Source organism: Bison bison, unplaced genomic scaffold (genome assembly GCF_000754665.1).
Source record: "Bison bison bison isolate TAMUID 2011002044 unplaced genomic scaffold, Bison_UMD1.0 scf7180017864338, whole genome shotgun sequence".
NCBI lineage: Eukaryota > Metazoa > Chordata > Mammalia > Artiodactyla > Bovidae > Bison > Bison bison.
Genome location: NW_011494910.1, coordinates 4,084,712 through 4,103,675, shown reverse-complemented (window position 1 = coordinate 4,103,675; position 18,964 = coordinate 4,084,712). Strand labels below are relative to the sequence as shown.

At 51.3% G+C, this 18,964-nt stretch overlaps 1 protein-coding gene across 4 annotated transcripts in view; it reads right to left on the bottom strand.

The window, feature by feature from the left end:
- SRGAP2 (SLIT-ROBO Rho GTPase activating protein 2) overlaps nt 1–18,964 on the bottom strand; it is a 256,056-nt gene that overhangs the window by 3,615 nt on the left and 233,477 nt on the right. For 3 of the 4 annotated variants that reach the window (XM_010854196.1, XM_010854193.1, XM_010854194.1), the window contains 6 exons: nt 13,736–13,960; nt 10,163–10,242; nt 7,950–8,130; nt 6,369–6,515; nt 2,756–2,794; nt 2,224–2,548 (listed from right to left, as the gene is read on the bottom strand). In XM_010854196.1, coding sequence (XP_010852498.1) covers nt 2,224–2,548; nt 2,756–2,794; nt 6,369–6,515; nt 7,950–8,130; nt 10,163–10,242; nt 13,736–13,960 — 997 coding nt within the window. The remainder of the gene's footprint in view (nt 1–2,223; nt 2,549–2,755; nt 2,795–6,368; nt 6,516–7,949; nt 8,131–10,162; nt 10,243–13,735; nt 13,961–18,964) is intronic. The other variant, XM_010854195.1, reaches the window with a different exon arrangement.

Below are 18,964 nucleotides of genomic sequence, written 5' to 3'. Positions count from 1 at the left end.
GGAGGTGTCCAGATGATTTTATCTGGCCCAAACCCTTTAATATGTGGTGTTCAGATGGGAGGGAAGGACTTTCATTCTCATGAGGTTTTCCCCCCTTTAGACAGAGTGGTTGAAATCCTTATGAAACACAGTCCTCAGGTTTTATACACATGCACTGATGTATCTCTGGATTTTTTATTGTTGTTGTTGTTTGTTTGCTAAGTCATGTCTGACTCTTTTGCAACCCCATGGACTAGTGCCCAGCAGGGTCCTCTGTCCCTGGAATTTCCCAGGCAAGAATATTGAAGTGGGCTGCCATTTCTTTCTCCAGGGGGTCTTCCTGACCCAAGGATCGAACCCACGTCTCTTTCTTGGCAGGCAGATTCTTTGCCATTGAGCCACCTGGATGAGATGACATGTAATCCAGCAGGGAGAGGAAAGGTGGATGAATTAGGAGTGGCCACGAATTTGGTCATGAGTACATGGGATTCACTATCCCTGGGGTGCATATTCTACTTGTGCTTGAAACTGTACATAATAAGGATTAAAAAAAAAAAAAAACAGTGGTAGAGATGAAGTATGATCTTTGTTATCTTGGACTTTAAAGGCCAAAGGTTATGAGGGTTAGTCCCTCCTCCTCAAGGGCTGAGGGACGGTTCAAGAGCCCTGGCCCCGAGGATTCATCAGGACACCCCCACCCCTCCCTGCCCGACCCGACCCCATGAGAGTGTCCATCTTGATGAAGCCATTTCCTTCCACCCATCACCATGGGAGGGGACCAAGGAGTGACCAGGAGCGGGGAGCCAGAGCCCACACAGGCCAATCTCCATCAGGTCACTACTCCAGATAGTAGGAAATAGCAGCCCTAGCTCAGGGGCTCAGGGCAGAACCAAAGACCCTTTGTATGCAGCCAGCTGCCTCCCAGGAAGACCTCCCAGCTTCCTCCCCTCCTCTCCACACACTCTGTCTGGCACCCCCAAACAACCACACAACTCCTCCTTTGGGATTAAAGTCATATGCAAAAATTGCAAGTTTTAAGCAAAGACCTATAGGGTGATGCATGCTTTCTGTTGACAGTGGTTCAATTTCACTCATTCCTCCAATGCTCTCAAACCTTAAGGTTTTTGTTCAGAAAGAACTCTGTCTCCCTCCTTGGTCCTGTTCTGCAGCTAGAGTTATCTATGTAGCTATTCCAGACATGTAGCTATTCTGACATTCCTAACACCTGGCCAAAGAGGGAGCTGGGAGGATTCCTGGAGTGCAAGGCAGAGTGCAGCCAAGAGCTTAAGGGGGACACAGATACAGAAGGCTAGCCAAGCAAGACATCTCAGGCCCGTAGCTTAATACTGTGCTTGCCAGGCATACCCTCCCTAAGCAGAGCACCACAATTAAGCCAATAGAGACCATGCCCGGTCTCTATTGCCCCCTGGAAGTTGGGGTGAGGGGACTCTCAACGCGGTTGAGGCAAAAAAGGGAAGCAGTGAGCCCTTAGTTCCTACCTGGTCTAATGAAAGTTATAGAGTTGGGAGAGACGTCTGAGTGAACTGCTTGGAGTGGCCCCAAGAGACGGATTTTTAGAGGTGGGGCTGGATCTCTAATAATTTCATGGAAAACAGAGATTTGTCAGTGTGATGCATACATGGATGGAAGACCCTGTAACCAGGGGGCTCATCTCCACTGTCTCTGGAAGCCTGGGCTGGAAACCTTTCTGGTACCCGAGTCCCCAGTGGCAGAGTAATCTGGGTCCTTCACAACCAGGAGCAGATTGTTGATTGGTCATTGGTCTATCACTAGGAACAAGAGATGAGCCTCAGGGATGATGAGGCTGGCACACTGATATGGAAAGGTGGCCAGAACCACCTCTGAGTCTCACCACTCGGGCAATTTCACTGAAATCTACCAGGGTCTCAAGACTTGAAACTTGGGCTGAATGGGCTCCATCAGAAATTCTCCATCTGTAACTACTAGCTTTAAAAGTTACAACAAGCTTGCAAATAGCTCATGTATGAGCAAGAAACATGCATTCTTTTATTCTGTCTGAGTTCTTTCTGGGGAGAGAGGGGTTGACGAATTTCTTGGAAAGTCCTATGATCAGGTCTAAGTGTCCAACAGAGCCTGAACTCAGGGTATAATGTACAAGGCACATTTCTGTCTCAAGTCTCATCATCATGAGCGTGGACGATGCTAAGCAGCCGTGGTGAGAGTAGACTCATGATACCCATTTGCCCAAGAGCCCCCAGTTACCTGTGCAATGACCTCAGGGTCCATGGGCCGGTGGTTATTGAAGCTTTTTGACCTTCCTGCTGTCACTGTCTTCCGGATCTGTGGACTGTCCAGCCTATTCTTCAGCGACGAGTGGCGGCTGATGGAGTTGAGGCTTCCATGCCCACTGATGGAACACTTATCCGGCCCTTCCTTGGGGAGGCTCTGGCTCAGGATGGGCTGGGAAGACGGGCGGCAGCTAGCCCCCACCCCCGGGGAGGCGGAATCAGTCAGGGAACTGCTCAGCCCGTGGCCATCGCTCCGAAATGTTTTCCGGATGCTCCCAGATTCTGGCCGCTTCCTTTGCCTTCAATGACAGACAGAGAGGCAGTGTCATCAGGGAGCCTTGGCTCCAAGGAAGCCAGGATGAGCGAGACAGAGGCAGGCGTGGGACCCAGAGACTCCGGGGAGGAGAGGATACAAAGCGCGCCTCTCTCGTTTCACCTTCCCTGGCTTTCTCTGGGTCCGTCCCCCTGCCACCCCTGGCCTGGGCAGAGGAGAGACGGATACTTACTTGGTGGTCATGGGCTTTGAGTTCTTGAGATGTAAGGTGCTGTCAGAAGAAACGTCTGATTAAGTGAAAGTTTCTAATGGGAGGCAGACTTATGAAAAGGCATCCTCTGTTAACTGCTTTGAGTGGAAACCAGGCCCCAGATAGGGGAAAAAAGTCTCATCATTACCAAGGAGACAGGGAACTGATGGCAAAGGGAGAGTTGACTTTCCCAAATTTCAGCATGTTTCTTAGTCCACTGACGAGACCGTAATTATTTTGGGCTTTGGCAAGAGGTTGCTGTTGCTTACTCTGTAGATATGGAACAGTATTTTTCAAGAGGCTGCAATGCTACAGAGCTTGGGCCACATTTGTGCATTTTCTAGGGTGGAAATACATCTATATGACCCTAAGTCATCCAGCACTGGGCTGAACCCAGGCTCTGAGTCAATTTGTTTCAGCCCACTAAGGCTCTCAGATGAAATGGTTTGGCAGAATCCTACTCATACAGGTGCTGCCTGCTGCTGCTGCTGCTGCTGCTAAGTCGCTTCAGTCGTGTCTGACTCTGTGCAGCCCCATAGACGGCAGCCCACTAGGCTCCTCTGTCCCTGGGATTCTCCAGGCAAGAGTACTGGAGTGGGTTGCCATTGCCTTCTCCAAGGTGCTGCCTTGGAGATTACTGCCGAATAATTTCATTATCTCTTGGAATCATATTTAAAGGATCTAAAGTAAGAGGCTATGTGACTTTTGGTTTGGGATGGCCACTGGGCAGCTCTGATCTTGAATCTACTAAGGGCCACGGAAGCTGAGGTGGGAGTTGGGGATGGAAGAGGGGAAGGATCAGCATGGTAGGCCCTGAAGATAAGGAGCTAGTCCTTGGGGCAGGACCAGGATTCTAGCCAGTCCTGGTCCTATTCACCCGGGAGGTCTTCCTCATCAGAAATCCCTGGGCCTGGCTGGGATCTGGCACATTGTAGCCACTCGTGAAGCTGCCTGTCTCAGTAGCTTTAACCTTGGGGGTCAGCCACTCTTGAGTGGATAAAGGATGTCCTCAGAGTCGTATAAGGTCCAGTTGAAATGACTTTTCTTCCTCTGCAAAGTCTTCTCTGGCACCCACCCCCACTGATAGGCAGACTCGATCCCTCTCAATTCTGTTCCTTCAGGGCATCTATGGAACCACTTTTTAGTTACCTGTCTGTATGGTGTTCACCTTGCCAGACGGAGAGCTCCGAGGGCAGAAAGATAGAAAAAGTTTGAAAGTCAAGTCGCTTAGTCGTGTCTGACTCTTTGCGACCCCATGAACTGTAGCCTACCACACTCCTCTGTCCATGGGATTTTCCAGGCAAGAGTACTGGAGTGGGTTGCCATTTCCTTCTCCAACCCAGGGATCGAACCTGGGTCTCCCGCATTGTAGGCAGACACTTTACCATCTGAGCGAGGGCAGGGAACATCTTCCTCCTCTCTGAATGACTTGGCACAGCAGCAGGTGCTCAATAAATGTGTGGAGTTGAAATGAAAGGCCACGCCCAAGTAACTCTTTGCTGATTTCCTCTTCCCACTTGAGGAGGGCTGACTCACAAGGCCAAAACTGCTGAGGAGGCAGACACATGGAGCGGCTGGTGTGGGCCAGGCCCCCGGGATGTAAAGAGAGGGAGACAGCGTTCCTGGTGTCAAGGGATCTGAGTCCAGCTTGAGTCCTGAGATTGCTTTGGGAATACAGAATAAGGGCACCTAACTCAGCCCTGAGGAATTCAGGGGTGTCAGAAAGGCTTCTCCAAAGAGCTCAATCATCAGACCGAGTCCTGAAGAGGGAGAAAAATCGACCAGGTGAGGAGACAGCAGATGGGAAGGCCCAGGGGTGAGAGAGAACCCAGGGCTCAGGAGAGAACCCAGGGCACTCAGGAGAGAAGGAGCTTGTGGGGAGAGCTGAGTGGGGCGGGAGGTATGGCTGAATCAGTCCGAAGGGCAAGATGCGCCGGGGAACCGCTGCTTACCCCTGACCAGCGGGTAGTCTGGGCAGACCGCGTCCTCCAAGAGCCCATCCTGATACCCCAACCAGGGAGTTCACAGGAGCTCTACCAGATGTTCATCTGTTGACTATTCTGGCTACTACCCTCTACAATTCCTTTGTACAAATGGCAACAAATATATGATGGCTTAAAAATATGTACCCGAGTAATTAGCTAACTCTCCCTCCACCGACCTTGCCTTGGTTTCTGGGTTAATTATAGGCTTACAACCTTATGATTATAGGCTTATAATTAACACAGACTTGTAAATAAGGAAGAAAATGCGATCTGCCCACAGTTAACATTTTACTAGTTGGCCCTCCCAACGGGTATGAAGCTGGAGGGAAATGAATAAAATCCTCAGTCTTTTTTACCAGTCTAATTTAAATTAGAACTATACTGGCTAAGTGAGCTGAATCAGCTACTTTACTAAGAAGAGGGTGAAAGAGCCACGTGCCCCAAACACTCCCCCTGCTACCGTCTGGTTGGAATAAAGCCAAGAGATCTGGGCGACCTGGTGCAGTTTAAAAACAACAAGCATCTTTTATTCTCCTTCCAGTTTCAGTATCCAGAGGCTACGGTTAACAGGTTTTCAATGTGCAAATCATTTCATTCCTCCAAAGCCAGAGGGGAATAAAAGCTGTACATCATCTCCAATCCATATTCATCGGGAGCGCCCTGGGGCTTGTCATCCTGCTGGCACTGGGCCAGGTTTCAGGGTCTGGCGGAAAGAGGTCTGCAGGCTTTGGGACTTGGTGTCTGGCCCCTTGAGATGAGATTAGTTCTCCAATAACCTGAATGTCTCTAGGGGAGGCAGCAGCACACGGGCGTGGAATCCCTCTAGATGGCCAGATCGGTCGCGAGCAGAGTAAAAACCTCAGGATGTTGCTAACAGCCACAATGAGAGCCGGGGGCCAGTTACGAGCCTGCTGGACGGAAGTGGGCATCTGCACAAGGACTAGTAGGGCAGGATCATACACTGGCTAAAGCAGTGGGGGAAATGGCAAATTGTTTCTTCTGGTGTGAAAGGGCATGAAGAAAGGGAGCTGGGGTTAGACAATGAATGAAGACCTCAGGACGGAGCTTTCCGTGGGCGGTGGGGAGTGGTCTCCTTTCCTCCAGGGGAGTGAACACAGGATGAGGGAGAAACAGACACGGTAAAATAAACCATTGGGGGCAACACGAACCTGGCTGAAGACACATGAGGCTTTGGATTTTTGAACAGACAGGGCCAAGGAAGACGTCCAAGACTATTATTTGAGTCAAAACTGAAAACGAGAAGGCACCTCTGAGAAACAGCATAAAACTAAGCTGTGTGAAGTGACTGCAGCTTTGCCCAGAGTTTTCGCAGTCAGACGGCCAGGAAGGTCTGAGCGGACAGCCGCTTTGGGGACAGCGGGGTGCACCCGGCCCTCAGGGTGACGGCCGCGCGCTGGGCCTGTGGACGGGGTCTGTGGACGTCTCCTTGGCCCTGTCTGCCCTGCAGCAGCCGCGGGCACATGCAAGCGGTCAGGTGGGCAGCGGGGGCCCTACGCACAGCACAGGGATGGAGGGGGCGGTTAGGCCAGAGGGTGAGGCTGGGTGTCGCAAGTCATTCAGGGGAGCAGAAAATGAAAAGCAGAGCTTACTTGTTGATGTTTGCAAGATAAATATCGGCTACATGACCCCCACTGGGACAGCTGGCCCCCGCTCTGGCTGTCACCTTTTCTTCAGGTGGCTCAGAAATGACCTCAATCTCAGACTTGGGGCTGGACCTCTCCACGACACCGTCCTCGCTGGGGCAGGAGGGGCAGGCAGGCAGGGAGGAGGGGAAAACAACAACAACACAAAAAGCAGTGTTAAATCGGCAAGATGGCCCCCCCAACACACACGCGACCCCGCAACGGCTCTGAGGCAGCAGTGACGCCTGGCTGGGCTCGGGGAGCGGAGGCAAGGGGAGCTACGGGCCTCTGGAGGGTCACTTAAATACAAATAAATAATCCTGCCGAGTCCTGCGGGGTCCTCAGCTCCTCTGGAAAGCTTGGCTAGGGGACACCTGGATTCATGGCATCTGCCTTCTACCCCTCGCTGCTCTCCTGGGGCCGCGGTGCCGGGGCCACCTCCTGCAGGTTGCGGTTTATGTGCTCAGGTCCTGAGCAGCGCTGGAGAGGGACAGTCAGCTCTGCCGCGGCTCTGGAGGTGCCGGCGTTGAGGCAGGACCCCGCCACACTCTGTCGTAGCGCATCCAGCCCCGCTTAGAGTGTCCAAGCCGGTCCCACTTCTTGCCACTGCTCTCCCGGGCCCTCTGGCTACTGATGACAAAGAAAGCCCCATCTCCCCCACAATTCATCTTCTCTCGGTCCTGCGGTGAAGTCATAATGCTAAATTTGGGAGGGTCCTGTCCGCGCACAGATGGCCACCAGGTGTGCGATGTTATCAACAGGGAGAGGACTTCCCCGCAGAGCGAGCCGGGGAGAGGCTTGGGAGGGCGCAGACTCATTCAGGATATCAACCTTTAAAAAATAATATTAAGGGGAGGACTAAAAACATTGACAGCATCGCATCCAAGGGGAGTCGGGGGCAGAGGCGGGGCGCTGGGCAGTGGGCAGGTCTGGGGGGCACGGGGAAAAGCCTTCCTGCTGGGGAGATACGGCTTCAGAGGGTGGGACTCCACAGACAGCCCACGCAAGGAAGTCTGTCTGCGATCGGCCCACGGCTCCCCGGCGTTCCTCCCCGTCCTCTCCCCCGTCTTTCCCCACATCAACCTCATTAAATGAGCTGGGTTATTTCCACAAAGCTGCTTACGCTACATTTCTACTAGAAAATGGGCCCAACATTTTCATTTGCAAGTGGACAAGTGCCATCAATGACCCAACAGGTTGGGGTGAACACGATTGTTTTAAAAAAAGGAAAGAGAAATCAAAATGTTTTCCCAACCTGATCGTTCCAGAAGGGAACTGTAAGTGGTCAAATAATTAGCCCTCATTATCACTCATCAGGTACATAAATGTGGATGAGCATGGGCTGGGGGAGGCGGAGATGTGACTGGCGGAGGAGTAGAGTGGAGAGATTGAAAACAATTCTCCACCGTGTCTGACTCTGGGCACTCTCGCAGACCGTGCGGGCGCCCCCTAGGGGCTGGTCTCCCTCATCCTCCTGGGCTCCAGAAGTAAGGACTCGCTCCCACAGGGCGGCCAGGGGCCCCTAAGGGTGCAGGGCGCCCAACGTACGTGTCTTGGACCACGATGTACTGATGGGGGATGAGACCGTCGATGCCGTTGTGCCGGCCTTCCCACCAGTCGTCGGAAGCCCGCTGGTAAAGCAGCAAAGATGCCCCCTTCTTGAAGGACAGCTCTCGGGCCGTGCGCCCCACGTAGTCAAACTTGGCAATGGCCTCGATGGGCTCACACTCTGAGAGGGGTGGAGAGAAGCAAACAGGCTGCTGGGACTCAGACTCGGCAACTGGGTGGAAGAGCCCAGTTAGCTGAACTCACAGTGGTGGGAAGATAAGCTAGTGTGAGAATACGTCACGGATGATACACAATAGCCAGCAATTCCCGAGCAGATGGTGCAAACCCCTGAAAGCACTCACATGCCCTCCCTTGCCCTTGCTCCTGCTGTTCCCTCCACCTGGAATCCCTCTTTCTCTCTCACCTGCCTGAAGAAACACACTGAATCACAACTCAAACATCACTTGCTTCCTCGAGTAACTTCCTTTGTGTTTCCAGAGAGCTTTATGCCAACCCCTATCATCGAACCTGCCATACTGTAGTGGTAAGTATTATTTCCTTTTCGGCTGCAAAATAACTCCATTAATTTAGAACACTTATTATTGCATTTTAAATAATCTATTTAGGTTATCCACTCCCCCTACTAGAACATGAACTTTTAGTCTCTATAAAGAGAAAATAACTTACCCAATCAGCTTTCCAAAGAGCAAAATATGGAAATATATTTTGTGCCCAGTACGTGGAAAAACGCACATAGAAGTGATTTGAAGAATTAACAGAGGTTTACGAAGGCAATGTACTTCTACTTTTGTATAAGCTTCGGCTTCCTCGTCCATAAAACGAGGAAAAGAATAGTGCCTTTTTCATGAAGTCGGCACGAGGAGTCAATAAATAACCATTTGTAAAGGTGCTCAGAACAGTGAGGGCCCAGAGTAAGCTGCCTGCATCAGTCACTGTTATTACGGTATCATTTTCATGGTCTGCTCTGGGCTGCAGGTAGAGGTTGGACAGCAAAAAAGAGGGATCCTAGAAATCAGGAACTTAGGGTTAAAGTCAGATATTCTGAGTCATGGAAAGAAACACTGCTCTCAAACAAGACCACACCTAGACAGTCAGGGCTGCTGTGTCTGCTGGAGAATTCGGTACAGCAGGCCTGTCTAAATGTCCCAGGCTCAGTTCCGTACAGCCTTGGGTTTGTCTCTGGCCTCAGTTTTCTTAACTATTAAATAGCAGCTCTATTGATTTCACTAGGGAGTAAGAGATGAGACACATAAAGCCTCTAGCAGTGCCGGGGAACACTAGGCTCTAGTCAAATACAAATTTCCCTAGTTCACTGGCGCTCCTCCCATCGTGTGGCAAATTATCATATCGATCCATTTGACCTTAGGAGCCAAATAAGCAATCCTAATTTTTTTTTTCTCCTTTAAAAACTGGCTTAGGATTACAGAATTCATGGCAAGGCAGGGAGCAGGGAACACTGAAGACTGTGCCATTTCGTTCTCATGCCCAGAAAATTCTGAGGCCCCCTGTCAGCTGCCGAGACTTCCAGAGCCCAGGCGATCCAGAAATGGAGGTGCAGAAGTGTTGGCAAGACAGGGAATGTGCTGGCCGGACAGACCCTAATAAATCATGGGCACCGCCAAGGCCCACGGACGACAGCTGTGCATTCCAGCTCTCGACACACACCCGCCAGGCCGTGCAGCGCATGTCTGCGCTTTGGAAGGGGTCAATTTTTCCAGTCGGCAGGCGTGAGAGCATGTGGTTTCTGCATCCTGATTCCCAGCCCCCTCTGGCTTGCTTCTGCTGGGTTCTTGGCATCCAGCTTCCCTATCCCCGGGCTCACTGGTTTTCAAACGAGCGCTCCTTCACTTTGGTCTCCAGCTACCTGGCAGGAGTCTGGGCTGTGACAAGGGACTGACAGTATGCTGGCGAGACAGCCAGATGAGATAGGAGCTGGGAGGTGGGCGAGGGGCAGGGAGCTGGGGCGAGAAGGGCGGAGGGCTGAGGTCCAGCCCTGCACCTCTGCTCTAACACAGAGACTACTCAATCTGAGGGGGTGGGCTGTCCCTCCAAGAAAGGGAAGGCGTGAGCATGGGAACCAGGAGAGCTGGGGGCAGCTCCCAGGAGACTGCAGGGTGGGAGTACAGGATGTGTAACCGCTCCTTTCTGCTTCACGCCCCAGCGGCCCGTTGACCCCACTCGGGGCCTCATACCGTCATCGCTGGTGTGGTGCTCTGTGGTCACATCCTGGGTTGAGTCTTCAGCCGAGGTAGTCTCTCCGTGAGGGCTGTCACTGCAACAGAAGCAAGAGGAACCAAAATTCTTATCTTCTCTTTCACACAGCTTCCTTGGGCATGGAATCTTACGCTCTGATCACACACTACAGGCAGATGCTTATAATGAAACACAAGGCTCTGGGAAGTCTCTAGGCTAGCTCCTGCTAGCTTACTACTGGAGACTACATGGAACTTACAAACATCTTGACACAAAGGGAACCTCATTTCAACTTAGAAATCTTTTCAAAAATACAGAATGACTCAGCTCCTCAAGGCTCATTTCTTTAGGTGAATTAGTTCCTGCAGGGAGCAAAGTGGAAGGGAAATACTGGGCTTTAGCATCGGATACAATTGCATCTGAAAACCAGCTCTGACACTCAGTAGCTGTGTGATGCTGGGCAATTACTTAATTTCTTAGAGCCTCAGCTACTTAATCTATAAATTGGGGATAATGGTCTATATACTTCTATGTTTCTCACAGAGGTATGCAAGGATTTAGTGAAATAAGAAGGGGTAATTAATAGGCAGTGCTTTCTTTCCTTCTTTCTTATTTTGCTTGATGTCTCTGGCTGCTCTGTGGTTTGGTACTGGTGAGAAAGCAGGAGGTGAGTCATAGGAGTGAGTGGGAAACAAAAGCAGGGGGAGAAAGCTGGCTGTGGGCTGGACTCTGCAAAGGGCACGGCATGTGAGCTGGGTCAAGCTCTTGACAAAATTAGTGGAGCCTAAGGTCATGCAGGGCGGAGAATCGAGAATGAACAGGGAAGTTATTAGGAAAGTTCTTTCTATCCCTGATCTGGACTGCAGAGCACGTGGGGGAGCGGCACAAGGACGCTCTTGCTTCCCGAGAAGCAGAGAAAAGCCTGTTCATTTCCAAGGCTTCTTCCTCTGGCAGCAAAAAGTGAGTCTTCCCAGGCAGTTCCATGGAGACACCACCATCCTTCAACCCCACATCCTGGCTTCAGTGTTCACCTTTGAGCCTCCGTGAGCCTGTGTGTGGGCTAAGTTACAGCCCTCCCTCCTCATGAGATGGGACCCTACCCTGCGTGAAGTGAGCCGGTTTATGGAGGCTCTCCAGACCCCAGAGAGCACTGTGGAAGGACCGAGAACTCTCTGGGCTTCCGAACAGCAGCCGGGACATCCCTGGCTCTCCAGAAGAGACAGCACTGTGGGAAAACTTTCTCCTTATCAGAAAATGTGGGTACACTTTCTCACTGTTTGCTAGGCCTAAAGACCCTCTGAAGGAGTTGGGTGACATTTTGGAAACCCTCAGGATTCTTGGGGTGCTCAGGGCCAACAAAGGCTCACCTTCCCCCAGGCCTCTAAGTTCACTTGTGCGGCCACCCACTAAGGCACCAGCTCAATCTTGAGGGAGCCCTGGATGGTGTGTGGGCAACAGACTGCCTCACCCACTCTCAGAGTTTCTGATTCACTCGTCTGGGCGCAGCTGGAGCCCTTGTGTTTCTGACCAGCCCACAAGAGGCAGGTGCTGTTGGTCTGTGGACCCCCCTTGGAAAACCACTGCCCTGAGGTAAAGGCAAGCTGAGGCTTTATACGGTCCCTTCTAGCCCTAAATGCTATGCTTCTCCTGCCCCACGCACACCCCAGCCTTGCCAGCAGCTGCAGTCTCAACAGCAGCCCAGCATGCCACACTGCAGGCAGTTCCGGAAAGCCAGGCCCCCGTTTCAGGGGGCCCCCCTGAAAGCCTGGCCCCCCCTTCCCTGGCTGCTCTGTCTCCCAGCCCAGCTCCAGGGTCTTGGTCCATCTCAGCTCACTTTATGGGCACGTCTCGCTCTTCAGATGCAGAGGCTGGAGCCTTCTGAGTGGCCGGGAAGCCAGCGGTCAGACAGCGGCTCCTTCCCAGCATCATCCACTCTTGAACCTGGGATGCTTCTGGCCTGCCACCCAGTCTGTGGGCATAACAGCCCCTGACGAATGCTGCGGTTTCCCCAGCGGCTGCCCACAAATGCCGGCCGCACAGCCGAGAGGGCCTGGGAGAAGTCCTTGGGCAGACCCGGGAGGCAGGCGCCCTCCCATCTATGCCCGCTGTGCCACCCCTGCCGGGCTGGGCGGGGACTGGGGAGTGACGGAGGGCGGAAGGCTCTGTGCCCTGGAAGCGGTCCAGAGCCTGCTGCTGTGTGATACGCGAGCAGGGAGGTGAGGCAGGAACTGGGAGCACCACTCCACAGCGTTTCAACACTCAGGTGAGGGAGACCAACTCTCCAAGTCACATACACAAAGACAGCTGCCCAGAGCCCACCAGCCAGAAGGCTGAGACCTGAACCGCCTCCCTGGTCCCCGCCAAGCCATCTGCAAGTGACCAGAAGCTCCCTCTCCGAGCTGGCGAGCCCAGGTTTCTCCAGTTCAGCCCCAGAGGCCAGGATCTGCAGGACAGTCAAGACCCGAGCCCGCGACAGTGGCATTTTTATGTTCGCAGACGTACGGCTAGCACTCTCCTCACTCCTTGGGCTGGAGGCTCCTTCTGTGAGCGTCAGGCAGAAGCATGGACTGACTGGCCTCTAATGAAGTAAGCTGCCTCCTCTGTCCCCCCCGACCTCAGTCCACAGCAATGGGGCTGGTTGAATTGGTTCCAGATGTTGAATTCAGATGGAATCCGACTGGGGCTGGCCTATGCTTTCAGCCCAGACTGAAACACTGTTTAGGGGAAGAAGCGAGGGGGAGGAGGAGGAGGTGGTGAGGGATACTGGGTAATTGTCTTCGTGTTTAGTCTGAAAATGACCCTGTAAGTGGCACACGGGGGGCACTGGGGGGCAGTGGGTGGCACTCTGTATTGAGTCAAGCAGTCAGGGCTAGGACCCTCCCCCTGCTGGGGTGGCCTCTAGATTGCAGTGACTTAATCTATAAGATGGAAATGGTGATTTGTTATTTGTCTAATGGAAGGGTCTAGTAAAGATACACCCGAAAGATTCCTTTTATATCTCGGTTTCCAGGCAAACTCACAACAAATCTGCTTTAAGGGGAAAGCGGGCCTAACCTGCCGCAAAGGGACCTTACCCCTTTTCTCGTCACAAATGTCTGACATCATTAGTAAACTACCACTGTATGAACTCACAGTCAGCAAAGTACGTCTCCTATCTGAACTCTCCCCAATCAGAGAGGAATTCCCTGGACGCAGGACTGTTCCTCCCACAACCGCCAGCCTAGAGCAGGACCTTGAGACTGCCGCTTGATGAGCGGCAGTTCTGTGTACAACCGGATCAAATTTCCTTTCCTGGAGATTGTTAATGCTCCTGCTATTGTTATTGCATCTTTCAGAATGGTCCCTCGCCACGCAGAACACATGAAGAAGGGAGGCAGTCTAAAGTGGTACTTGCTCTGCGGTTTGGGTCAAGTGGGCTTGGCCGACAGCACCCCGGGGCCCGGCGGCCTGCCACGCCGCAGAGGGGGAGGTGGGGAGGAGCAGGGTGTGTCTGTCGGCCTCACTGGGCCATCTGGTCCCCAGGCCAGTGGGTGCGGGTGACACCGCCCCTCTTCCAGCCCCGAGCCCCCTACCAGTAGTCCTCCGTGCTCCCTCCTCTGCTGTAGACGGGGCCCTCCAGCTCCCGGGGGTTGGGGAAGACGTTCTCGTGCTGGATGATGATGGTTTTGATCAGCTCGTTCACGTGGGCTTGGCAGGACACCTGGTCGTGGCCCTCAGGCACCGACATCAGCGAGGGCCCGAAGCAGATGGCGAGGTTGTAGGGGTCCATCATGTTCTCCTCGCTGAACTGAGATAAACTGCAGGAGAAGAAGGGTGAAAGCTGAAGTGCACTCGCATGAATGCCCAGGAAACGCAACCGCAGGAGGCGCTGCCGGGAGCAAGAACAGACGTGCCACACACAGCCACCTGCTTTTCTGGGTATCGAGCCCTTCTAGAAAGTTAGTGGGGCGGGAAGGGAATGGCTACCAGGACAGGCACTCAGGAGACAAGGAAAGCCCCTCTCTGCAGGTCTCACCCTTCCTGTTTCTCTAGCTCCTGGTTCAAATCCTACTTGTCCCCCAGTTCCTACTCCCACCCAGGACTTTACCCAGCAAGTCCACCCTGCCTCGAGGACACACTGCTCTGCGGAGTTGAATGCGCTCCCACAGACCAGCTCACTAAGCTGGCCAGAGCAGATGCAGCCCTTGGGCTGCCCTGGTAAAGACATGGTCAGGCGCTGTGCATCATGCGCCTTCTTAAATAGCAAAACAATCAAATTATTAGGGATATTCCATTCTAAGCTCTAGATTTATTTTAATAAATAGCCAACCAATTAGCCCCTGTATTCCATCAAGCCCATGAATTTCTTTCTGGAACAGCTAACGCAATTGTTTTTCATTTTCAGAATATCTTCCTCTACTGGACATTCAGGATTTATTCAGGAAAAGGTCCGCATGCGGCTTAGCTTCTGTGCAGGCTTCCCCTGGATGCATTATCATTACCAGGTACCGTCTTCTAGGAACTCCCTCTTTTCAACCAGCAGCTGCTCCAGCCACACCTCCAACCCTGGCCGGGGACCCAAGCCCTTCAGTGATGAGTCCCCACTGGTCTCTGTGTGTCCAGACATTGAAGGCTGGGCTACTTTGGATGTACCCCGAATCCCAACAGTCTGCAAACATGTGAGTTCTGCTCAGGGGCTCTGCCTTCCTCATGGGCATCAGCACCAGCTTCTGGTTGATCTTGAGATGATACCAAAGTCGTGGTGTTGAACCAGAGGCCTGGCACTCAGCTGTCTTCATCTGAGTAGCTGTTCTTCAGAATTGGGCAGTTTATTTCTGATGTATCCAGCATTCAGACTCAAACTACCAAGCTGGTCTCTCTCTAACTCGATGCTTCTCTCCTTCACTGAAGATTCAGACATGGCTCCACTCCCTCAGAGTATCATTGCAGGACCTGGAGGTGGGAGAATGCAGTGGGGACAGCGACCAACAACGGCTGTGGCAGAGGACCACCGCTCTCGAGGACCCGGTCAAAGACAGGGAGGCCTGGGATCTCGGCAGCTGGACTGCGTCACAGAAAGTTTTAAAAATTTAATTTTGTAACCCTTCCCTGGCTCCTAAGTTAAAAGAGAGCAGAGATTCAGAAAATGCTGGCAGAAGGTTCCAAGTCCACTTCTTGGACAAATAAAAACTTGAGAGAGACAGGAGACATAATTAGCATGGGAACCTCCGCAGGGACAACAGAGGCTTGAGGTGCCATGAGACTAGAACGGTGGCTCATCCCAGGCTGACTGGCTCCTGCCTCACGGAGGGACAAGGAGGAGGAAGGCCCTGCTTCTTTAGTGTGATCTGACAACGTTTTGAAAGAAAAAAACAGTAGTTTCTGGGAAGCCTGGTGGCTAAAGTGAAATAAACGCTAGGCCTGAGCTTCCTAGTTTAAGCTCTGTGAGTGATGAGAAGTCTTTTCCTGTCTTCTAAGAAAATGGTGGTTCAGCTCCTAGGTGGCTATGATGACCAGGGCTGGAGTTCAGTTCAGTCGCTCAGTCGTGGCCAACTCTCTGTGACCCCATGGACTGCAGCACGCCAGGCTTCCCTGTCCATCACCAACTCCCAGAGCTTGCTCAAAATCACGTCCATTAAGTTGGTGATGCCATCCAATCATCTCATCCTCTGTCATCCCCTTCTCCTGCCTTCAATCTTCCCCAGCATCAGGATCTTTTCCAATGAGTCAGTTCCTCACATCAGGTGGCCAAAGTATTGGAGTTTCAGGTTCAACATCAGCCCTTCCAATGAATATTCAGGCCTGATTTCTTTTAGGATTGGTTGGTTGGATCTCCTTGTGGTCCAAGGGACTCTAAGGGTTGCAGAGGACATGTCTTTGTGGACTGGGGTCTACTTCTTATGGATCCAGGTCCATTTCTTACTCCCATTAAAATACAGACCAAGATCCTTCTTTCTTTTCCAATCTACAATTGGAACACCTAAGTTGTGGGGGTAAAGTCATAGTTCTTAACTACTTGAGGAACAGCGGCTTCTTGAAGAATTTGACAAAAACTAAGGATTCTTACCCAGAGAAATTCACACACAAGCACATAACAAATGCACACAATTTTGGATATAAAACAACAGTGCTAGTAATCCTTGAAGACTATGAAGGTTGTACCTAGTATAAGACTTAAAACACTGGATTTTTATTTTTAAAAGAAATATCTAAAATGGATAATGATGGTAACAGCTCCTTCTTTCTTAATTTTTTTTTTTTTTTTTGGTATCAGGAAGATCCCCTGGAGAAGGAAACGGCAACCCACTCCAGTATTCTTGCCTGGAGAATCCCATGGACAGAGGAGCCTGACGGGCTAAAGTCCATGGGGTCGCAAGAGTTGGACACAACTTAGCAACTAAACCACCACCATTGACTTCTATACATGCCATCTCCTCTAAGAGCTGTACTTATTTTCTTTAGTTTCTATCTATAACAGGAGTGAACTCTCCTAATTGATTTAAGCTCATCTTCTTTTGAGCACCTTCAAAAGGTCCACTGTAGTGATTAGGAACAGAAGCTTTTGGGGGGCAATGAGAAAATCAGGATTGGTGTGGGAAGCTTGTTTTTTTATCATGCACTTCTCTGGACTTTTTAGTTTTAAATGATGCAAATTTGTCTCTCTGATTACATTTATAAAGAAACACAAAACATCCCAGAACTTTAGAATCAAGCACATCTGGTTTTGAGTACTAGCTCCGTTGCTTACCATAGTTTTTTCCTAGTTCCCTAATCTTTTCATCATAAACTGGGGCAATTACGTGTTTCCATGATGGGCTGTTGTGAAGATTAAATGAAGTAATATGTGTAAAGCACTTAGCACTGTGCCTGGCACACAGGAGGTGTTTAAGAAATATTTTCTGTAATTTTCAAGTCCAGTTTGCTTGTTGACATAGGATCTGCAATTCCAGTCAGGTAAGGGAGAGCAAGGCTGCTAAAGTTTGGCAGTAGTTGGTTTACAGGAGTCCACTGTCTTCTCCACCTGACAGGCATTATCTAGCAAGCTGAGGGCTCTGCATCCTCAAACCGAAACCTTAAATCCTCAGGGAGAGCAAGAAGCTTTGAACAGACTGTTTTAAACATATGATATTTCACTTAAAAACCTTCAACTTCACAGGCCCTGGGGGTTTGATTTGGCAACAACCAACAGACTCTGGGTAAGATATTATACATCGGGATGGATTTCAGGTTTTGAAAGGGATGAAGAGAAACTGTATTCACCACAGCCCCAGGCAAAATGTGGGGCTAAGAATCCATAAACCCGTGATTTAACAGACTTCCCCAACAGGCTCCTTAAGCGATGAGAAGGGGAAGGCAACGCGGCTGACTCTTTCCGATGGCCCTTCAAAGGCAATCCCTCGCTGCCCCCTCCTGTAAGGCCACCTGTCCCAGTTTCCATGCTCCCTTGTCTGGTGACTGGCCTGCTTTCTCCCTATGCAGTGAATCCCATCCTCTTTCCCCTCCTTAAGAATATCACTCCAGCAATTCCCTTGCTCTCTCCTCCACCATCATTTCCTCCCTATGGGGCCATCCCCACTAGCATACAAACGTGCATCTTAAAACAAAACTCTCTCTTAACCCCTTATGCACACCGAATTACTTCTCTTTCCTCTGTCATACAGTTATTTGAGAGTTGTCTGTTTCTGTTGCCCCTGCTGTTATGGACTGAGTCCCCTCTTGCCCATCCATCTGTTGAAGCCCTAAGCCCCAGTATGACTGCATTTAGGGATGGGGCCTTGAAGGAGACACTACGGGTTAAATGAAGCCATAAGGGTGGGCCCAAACCCTACAGGACTGGTGTCCTCATGAGAAGAGGAAAAGAGACCTGAGTTCTCTCTCCCAGTGGGCTCAGAAGAAAGGCCATGTGAGGACACCGTGCCATGGCTGTGCACACGCCAAGGAGTGTGGCCTCCCCAGAAGCCAGCCTTGCTGGCGCCTTGACCTTGGACTGCAGGGCTCCAGACTGTGAGGAAACCAACTTCCGTTGTTTGAGCCTCTCAGTCTGTGGTACGCTGTCGTGGCAGTCCCAGCAGACTCACTCACCTACTCTCCCCCTCCCCCTTTATTGTGGTCAAAGACACACAACACAAGTGTTACTACTTTAACCTACTCAAAATTACGTAGCATTTAGCTGAATCCCACCCCACTGCAGGATCCACCGCGTTTCATCCACGGTTAGCGTCCCTTCTCGCTTGAACTGACGCCATCAGAATTCTCCCCTCTCCAAGACAACACACGTCAAGGTCACCAGCAGCACCCACGCTGCTCAGTCAGTTCTCGGGCCTTTCCTCAGCTGGACTGTCGTCGCTTTATCTTACCCTTCTTGAGACATGTTATGCGTCTTCTGGGACCCCGTTCTCTCTTGGTCCTCCTCCTACAGCGCTGCCCACTGTCGCCTGCTCAGTGAGGTGGCCCTGACCACTGCATACTACAGAGCACACCCTCACACTTTCCAGTTCACTAACTTGCTTAGATTTTCTCCACAGCCCGTATCCCCTGACATATGACATGTGTTATTAGTTTTTCCTGTCTTCCTCCAGTTCTATGTGCTACATAGGCTCCACGAGGGCAGAAACTTTGATGGTTTGATGCAATCTTAGATAGCCAGCAACTGAAACAGGGCTTGGTACACAGTAAATGATTAATAAATACATATTAAATAAATGAGGAAACACATGAGTATCTGTGAGCCTCCAAGACAGTCCAGTCACAATTCTACTTGTCTGTTTGCATATAGAGGTTAAAACACTTCCTGTGAAAGTCAGGAGAGCAGCACAGACAGA